Below are 8604 nucleotides of genomic sequence, written 5' to 3' on the forward strand. Positions count from 1 at the left end.
ACAGGATAAATAACGTTGGACTGCCACCTACTGGTCTCACGAGGTAATACATACACGAAATTTTCAAAGCAGGTCTTACTTGTTTAAATATACCGTAAATATCTATATCAGTATCAAACATGAAATCAAAATACATTGAAAGAAAATCATATTTCACTTTCACAAATGAGTGTTAATGCAGACTTGAAACTCCCTGGGCAAATAAAGCTTTTGCATATTTATTTCTTGAATTATTGGATCAGAAGCAACAGAAGTTGCAACATTGATAGATCAGAGCTTCAATGTTCATCTTGTATCTCTGCTTCTGCCTTCTCAAACCCCCAGTCCCCCTCAGCAGAAAGGCTCTCATGCTGAGTTTTTTTCCTGTTAAAAGGGCATTTCCTTTCCACGGTCACTGCATGCATTACAGACTGACAGATTACCGTAGTCAATGACGCAATGCAAGTGAATGTATACCTTAACTACATGCCCATCCATGAGGAACAATTCATGCAGTCAGTGACTCAATGCAATCAGCAGAGTTTTGATAGAGAAGTTCTGAGTTGGGGCTATATCATTAAAATGAATTGATATTAAACAGCAGGGGTTGTTTACTGTACAACTTGCTTTTGTCTGTATCTCTGCTACAATATGGTCTCCAAGAGTGGTGCTCTAATGTGACTGTCTTTACAGTTTCATTTTAGTTTAAGATAGAATACATGACATTATTCATAGTTCAAGCTCACCAAAGCAGTCTATATCCTATCCATATTGTTGGTTCCTATTTACAGACGTCCCAAAATGTAATCCTTCCTAGTGTTGCGGAGAGTTAGATGCTCAGTTGTTTATGAAGTCACTGCGTTCGTTTTGTAGAGAAACGAAAATAACAATACAGAAAAAAAACTAATAAAATTCTCTGCGAGTTTGTATTTACTCAAAATGTTGTCCCCTTTTTAAGTTCACTGGACATTTATAATGTCAGCAACTTCTTTTTAACCACATTTTCAGAATAAACAGAAAAATGAATGCCATGCATTTAAAGATCTTTTATTCAGTTTGACATTTTAAAAGTTAGAATAAGACATGACTAATCACCAATGTACTAAAGTAAACAAAAAAAAACTGTTGCTTTACTTTGTACATGTACATCGAATAATTGAAATTCACTTTGCCATATCGATTAAACTCTGCAAAGATGTGGGAACCCAAGTCTTCTCCCCCTGTACGAACACAACCCCCCGATCTACGTAGATCACAATACGCCCAAAGGTGTAGAGCTGTTTCCCCTCATATCGTTTTCCCACTAAGGGCATGAAGACGATGTTGTTCTCCTCTGCTTTGGTCTGAATGAGATCTTTAAAGTTCATGGGCACACCAGTACTGATGCCTCTATGAGCCACGCTCTCAGCATCCCTGCGCTCCTGAAGTGCTTCGTACTGGAAGTCCTTCCGTCTCTCCGTCTGTGTGAGGTATGCGATGTTCTCTCTAGCGCCAGGTTGCATGTATCCCCCTATGGGTTTTATTTATAAAGTGGGAAAACAAGATTAGATTGTACGTTTCAATGTTTTTTGCCCTTTATTCCATATTTTAAATGAGTACAGATACAAACCCATGCCTGAAGACACTGCTCGGTTCATGATGTCCAAAGCTTCGTTGAATTTTTCCTTAACAAGCGGCTGTGCCAGCAGAACATCACTGAACATGCTTTTCCAGCCGAGGTACCACTTGGTGATTTCTTCGTAATTTGGACTGTTGCTCAGCCAGGAACACAGTACCTTAAACAAAAACACACAAAAAATTGAAATAATTGTAGAGAGGCCTTCCTGGCTTGAATTTGACTTTTTTTTGATAGAAAAAAGTAAAATTAAAGCATGATTAGCAGTTTCAATATTGATTGCTAACGTCAAAGTCTGAACATGAGACAGTTTTTAATTAAACAGAATTAATGCACATTTTTTTTTTTTAAAACTGAGTGTAAAAAGTAATATCTACTCATGATACTAAATTGAAAGTTTGCAGATATTTTTGGAAATTAAAACTTCTTAGTTATTACTATAAAATGTATAACAACAAAAAAATGGTTGACATCAAGTGTCCCTCCTATTAGCCCTAATCTATCCCAGTCCTTTGTAGGGTTGCACCGATTGAATGATCGGCCTCAATTTCCTTTACTTAGGGATTTACTTAGGATATGATTTTTTCTATCTCTGTAAATGTTTGAAAATCACCCACTGTCAATATCCTAAACTTAGATTTATATATACGAGAGCAGATACTGGAGTTCTTATAGTTTGACAGGTAATTGATGAACCTCTTAAAATCCACCTCATTTTGGGAAATCCTCGCCTATTTTCCATACCCAAATGGAAAAGAAAATAACTTAGGAAATGTAAGGCCAAATTACATGTGTGATACATTATTTGAAAGCTAATACCTTCTAGTTTCTGGATATATACACAAATATCGAGTGAGTAAAACACAGAGCAAGCTGCATCAGTTCAAACATGGCTCAAAGTTGTTGTTTTTTATTCTTGAAAATAATAGGTTTTTTTTTAACAGCAGTAATGAAGACATGCTTGCTTGTTGTGGCTGCTTTGTCATGTTTACATTTTGACATGCTGCTATATCTGTGTTAACTGTGCTTTGGTGCTCACTGTGTCCATAAAATGAACATAAATTGGTAACATTTTAGCTCTGTAATTTTCATGCATTCTGGGTTCTTATTTGTAAACGCTTTAAAACGGGTCGGCGACCTGGTGGGTTTTAAGAGGTTAATTTCTTTACGTAAGATAAGATTGAAATATGAAAGAACATCTGTATCGGTACTCTTGGCACTCTGTTGCATAAGAAATGTCTTAATAACCATTTGACTCTGCAGGATACAGAACTGTTCTGAGGTGTTTTTTGTTGTAAAACATAGGACAACCAAACTGAAACAAAGACGGGGAATAGTGAGGCTCTTCTGTTGATTGAAGCAAATAGATCAAGGCTGGTTCCAAACTTTCTTTCGCCAGCATTTTTTTTTTCCTCTTCAATGAAATTAAGCAATATAACTTAGGACCATCTTATATCTTATGTACATCTTCCCTTTGAATCTCAAAGAGTAAGGTCAAGAATTCCTCAATCTAATTTAAAGATTCTAAGAATGATTTTTTTTTCTTTGATAAACATGGATGTAATTTAAAAGTTAGTTTTTTCACTAACCTGCAACCATTTTGAAAAGAAGTTTTTCTCCAAGAGCGAAAAAAGGCTGGAGGGAGACAGCATGCCCTCCCAGTCCATCACCCAGTGAAATGGCTCCATCTGCTGCTGGTGGGGGTTGATCACCAGTTCTTCCAGACACAAGGCTTCACAAGTACACAAAGGAAAGACTAGCATTAATAAGGATGGAAACAATAATTGCTATATAGAGACCTGGGAAGTAAAGGCCAGGGTTGAACATTTAGCCAAAAATCTAAATAGTGATCATTTTCAAACAATAATGCGACTGCGATTTCATTGCAATAATCTTTTGCACTAAGCATAAAGATTGTCGACGTTTTACGCACGGGATTTAGTTTTTTATTATTTTGAAATCCTGCTTTTCCATAATCCAGTGTTGTAGGACTTTAGCGGTAAACTTGCAAAAACAAGTTCTTTCTTCAACTACATTGCATTAATCTAGGTGCTAACTGCAATTCTGGCCTTCCTTCAATGTGGCAGCATACCCACTTTAATCGTATTACTGGCACCTAAAGGGCTGGAGGGAAATTTTTAACATCTTACCCTTGTCAAATGTATTGTGATTAAAAATTAGGATTCCCTGCGATTTGAAAATCACATTTTTCTAAATTGCGATTATATTCCAAATGCAATTAATTGCCCAGCCCAAGTAAAGGCCCTTCCATGGATGAGTGAAGACATACCCAGTTTAGGGATGATGTTTTTCACCATGAAGGCCTCCCATGCGCCAGCTGTAAAAACATTCTTCCATGGCTGAAGGATGAGGCGGGCTGAAGCGTCACTCGGATGCCACCGCTGCAAAGCGTTGGACAGCTTGCTCCTGATCGGCGGGTAAAGAGGTTCCAGCCGGGCTTGCAGCAAAGGCAGCCAAGGGTGGATCCAGGAGTGGATGGGAACGGTGTCAGTTAAAGGGTTCCAGTTATCAACCTGTTAAAAAAAAAAAAAACAAGAAGACTTGACATTAAATATCATCAGATTTTATAAAAAAAAAAAAAAAAAAACATCCAAGATGGTCTTCATCTTGCCTCTCGCTGTAGTCGGGGTAAGATCATCTGCTCCAGCAACTGATCAAGGATCCATGGAGGTAGAAGAGGGGCCCACAAATCCACACAGTCCACCATCGGCCCCACTATTCGAGGCTGCCAGTTTGACACACAGCACCGCATCACTGGGATCCACACTTCCCATAGCAATCTGGATAAATAAATGAACAAAAGGTATTTACACACACAAGTCGCTAAAGCATGTAGCAGCAGTAAGACGTTTCCACCCGGTCTGATGGAAATCACCTGTGGTATGGATCCATGTTTGAATGTGGACCGCTGGGGTGCATGTCTCTGGATTCAAGAATTGCCCTCCACTGGCCGATATCTTCCAAACAGTACGAACTGTCCTGAAAAAAAAAAAATATATAAAAAAATCGAATTAGTTGGCACGGCTTCCAAAATCGATAATTCTCTACCTTCATCACCTAAGAAGAGTGTAAAGGGAAAAACCTTCAGAGGATCCCATGAGGAGAGCTTCTCTTTCAGTAATGGATGCACAACAGCGACAGCCAGGTCCCCCAATCCCATCGTCTTGTATTCTTCATAATAATCTGTCTGCAGGGTCTCGAATATCCGGGCACACTCCTGAAAAAATCATTTGAAAAGGGTTGAAAACAGGGATTCACGAAATGTTATTATGATCAATCAGTATCAGTCCAATAAGGAAAGCCGCTTTCCCCATCTTGTTGTGGTTTGTGTATATGGGGTTGGCAATTTGGCATACTGGAATGTCACGCAGCGTGAGGGCTGTCTTTCTTTAACCAAATCAGAGAGGAAATGTCAGCGGTGTGATCATCTTCTCATGGTTTTAAGATGGTAGGAAGAACATAAAAAATATAAAAAGTAAATTGTGATTATTGACTTATATTAATATGATATATGGCATCAAGCTTAATTTTCCTATCAGTGAATGCCTAGTTGGAGCTCTTAAACTCAAACTGCCCAACGATAGAGGCTCTGAGAGAATAATCATGGTATAAACCTGTAGGGATGGCTCTTCGCCTGGTGGCGTTTCCTCCGTAGGAAATCGCTCCACTAAGGCCAGCACGGCCTCCATTCTTTGGATGGCATCCTGCTCCATTGACAGTCGGTTTTGCAATGCCTGCGACTCGTGCCTCAGAGTAACAACCACATCTTTTTCATGCTGCAAGCGCCTGGCAGACTATAAAACATGCATGGGGAAAACAAATCAAGCTCCCAAAACAATGCGGAGGCTGTTTAATCTGAGTTTTATGAAGACCCATTGTTTCATCATTTCCCCTCACCTGTAAGATGTCCTGCTCTGTGAGGTCTATAAGAAGCTGCAGGTTGTGCTCCAGCTCAGGGAGGGCAAAGCCAGTACCTTTCTGATCTCGGGTGGCCAGGCTCGGCGGGGCTTCATCCGGAACGCTGTGTTTGTTTGATATCTGACTGTAACTGTAGTAAACCTTCTGCTCTCGCCCAGTCATATCTATGACCTAAGCCAGGAGAAAGGTGTGGGAAAATTACATTTAAAAGGCTAAAATAGTATGTTTCAATACAAAACACAAGTATGCATGTGGCCTTGTATAGTTTATTCAACATCACTATGTGAGAGCCATAACTCTGAGTAGGAGTTAATTTTGGAAGCTGAAACAAACCTTGACTTGTGCCAGTTCTCCCGCTGAGGCTGGTGTGCTCCGATAGGCCACTTTACCTTTAGCTTTCAGCTCATCTATAGTTTTGTAGGAATACTTTGGTTTCTTCTTTGCTGCAGTCCCAGCAGGATCCTTCCGCCACTGGCCTAATTCCTTTTTAAATTCCTACGAAAAGCGACAAAAAAAAATAAAGAAGCTTTACAGTCTCATGATACTGGTAATAAAAACAACAGAAGATAGAATTTAACGGGTGTGAATGGTGATTTCACCATGGTGACATGCAACATATGTAATATACCTTTTCCTCCTCTTCTTCTGAGTCAACCACGGGAAAGTCCTGAAGACTCTGCGTAGTTCGCTCATTGCCATATGCACCCACTGCTCCTTTACCCTTACGAACCTTTGCTTCAATGGGGTTCACGATGCCTGCAACAACACAGGACTTTATATTAAAGTTTCTTAGATAAATCCCCTCAGGATTATATCCTTGTGATTTCTACCTACCTTGAGCATTTTTCCCCAAGCCTTTTCCTGGCTGGTATCCCATTTTCTGCAAAAGTTTTTGTCCAATCCCCTTGGTGTGCTTCTCCCAGGTGCCGATGCCTTTACCAGACTGTATGCCACCTGCAAACCTCTGGGACTGATTTCCTCCAAAATTTGACTGGATAAAAATATTTTTTTAAAGGTTATGTAACTCTTTTTTGCTGTGGTTTTTTGTTTAGGAACTTGAAAAAAATGTAGACAGGAAAATAATTCACCATCTGAAGTTTTCTGGGAGCTGCTGTGCGTGGAGGAGGAGGAGCCGCCGGAGGAGCATCATCATCAGATTCATCAGAACCTACTTCTTGTTGTTGCTGTTTTTCCTCAGCTGCAGTTTTTCGCAGACCAGCGCTCACAAAGCTGACAGGGGTGGTGTAGTCTTTAGACCTGGGGGGAAAAAGCAACAACCATTATTAAACGTTTAAGATTGCCAATAATCCCCCACATTTCTTCCAGTCACAACCATAGACATCTAAAGAATTAACAGCGGTTTTATACACCAACATAAAGGTGCAAACATTTATGAGATGGGAAGAGAATAACCCTAGTGGAACAAATTAAAAAGTCACTGATTCTTTTAGCTATCAGAAAACTGCAGATGCATCAAATCTACCTCTTGCCACCAAAGCTAGGTCTCTCATCCTCATCGGAATCCCTGTCAGCCCAGATGCCATAGGTGGCCTGCTCCTTGGTTTGCTTGAACCTGCGGCGGTCTGGGTTGAACTCATTGGCCAAATCCCAGTCAGTCACCTCAAAGCTCTCCAACTCCACTCCTTCTGCCTCCTCCTCCTCCCCCCTCCTTCCGTAAAGGTGAGACATTGACATCTACATTTTGGGATAAAAAATAGGAATGTGTGTCAAAAAGACATTCTTTTCTTGCAGTGCAATCGTTTACAGAAGAGAGAAAAATAAGATTCTAAGTAAAATAGAGCAAAATAAAATATAATATACTAAAATAAAAACAAATAAGTAAAATTACACCCTTTTACACCCTATAAACAGTGTAAAATCAGATTTATGAAAAAAATAAGGATAAGAATAAATAAGATTACATTATATAGACCAAGAGTATTTACAATTTACAATGCTGCTCCAAAATGACTATTATTGTACATGACCATGTTATTGCGCATAGTGAAGAAATGAAATAAGTAAATAATTAATGAAATGGTATGAATTATACAGTTTGCGGCCAGGAATGACTTCCTGTGGCGCTCTGAGCCCTAAAACTGAGAACTTGGGAGAAAAACTATTTAAAATTTCTGCTTTGCGATAAGGATGGAAACAAACAATGTTTTATAATGAGTACATTTATTAACAGAAAGACAAATAAGTGTCAGTAAAACTGACAAGCGGTATTGTTGCTACTTGGCGATCACAAGTGAAGCTAAAATTAACTAGCAAAAGCTAATCTATGCGTCTGGACGTTACGTTTTATAACCGGATAACGTTAAATTATTTGCTTTACCGTACTCACCTTAAATTATTTTTAATTATTGTCCTTGTCCGAGATGAGTAACAGACATTTTTTTTTGAAAATAGCAAATAGGAACACTTCAGCTAACAAAAACGTTCGTTTCAGTAAATCCAAGTACTTCCGGTTCACTGGTGTTACACCAATTAGTGCAGACAACAAACGTAATTGGAGTAGCTAAAGGTTAGAATTTATATGTATATATATATATATATATATATACATATATATGCAATTTTATCAACACTTAGATAATGCAGTGTGTCTTAACTGCCATCATCCAGTTCTATTTGATTATTTTATTACATTCTCCAAAAATTTGTTATTTTTATTTTTTTTTATTTTATTTATGAATGTAAATATAAACATACAAGGCATACAATAAATTCACACTTGTGTTTTTTTTTTTTTTTACATGGATTGAGCATGTTCAACATAAAAAAAGTATGAAACTAATCCAACAGGATTGTAAACTAAAATAAGATGAAAATAAAAACATAAATTTCACAGGGCCATTTCAAATTAATTTAAATCCCTCGAGTAAAGAAAATAATTGAAGGGCTTTCTTTTCTTCTACAAGTCTAAGAGATTTACTGAAAAGATTCAGCTCATTTCTCCAATGAGTCATACAAGGTTTGGTCTTAAAATATCTGCACTTGTGAATGAAGAACTTTCCAAATAACAAAAGAGTGTTGAGTATGAAGTCTACATTCTTATTTTCAACAAA

General features: G+C 38.3%; 1 protein-coding gene across 2 annotated transcripts; it reads right to left on the reverse strand.

The window, feature by feature from the left end:
- Positions 1-1014: 1014 nt before the first annotated feature.
- On the reverse strand, positions 1015-8014 carry tfip11 (tuftelin interacting protein 11). 2 transcript variants are annotated; one of them, XM_015373027.1, is made up of 15 exons: positions 7881-8014; positions 7017-7228; positions 6622-6790; positions 6368-6524; positions 6162-6289; positions 5867-6028; positions 5513-5704; positions 5230-5409; positions 4698-4832; positions 4491-4594; positions 4227-4395; positions 3885-4128; positions 3184-3326; positions 1589-1754; positions 1143-1489 (listed from the first exon to the last, which is right to left on the reverse strand). In XM_015373027.1, exons 2-15 carry the CDS (start codon positions 7226-7228, stop codon positions 1143-1145), a joined length of 2508 nt encoding a protein of 835 aa, XP_015228513.1. In that variant the 5' UTR covers positions 7881-8014. The 2 variants fall into 2 exon arrangements, with proteins under 2 accessions (XP_015228514.1, XP_015228513.1); XM_015373028.1 differs by lacking the exon at positions 7881-8014 and having other exon boundaries at positions 1015-1489.
- Between the last annotated feature and the right edge of the window lie 590 nt (positions 8015-8604).

This window comes from Cyprinodon variegatus, unplaced genomic scaffold (genome assembly GCF_000732505.1).
Source record: "Cyprinodon variegatus isolate N-32 unplaced genomic scaffold, C_variegatus-1.0 Scaffold80, whole genome shotgun sequence".
Lineage (NCBI taxonomy): Eukaryota > Metazoa > Chordata > Actinopteri > Cyprinodontiformes > Cyprinodontidae > Cyprinodon > Cyprinodon variegatus.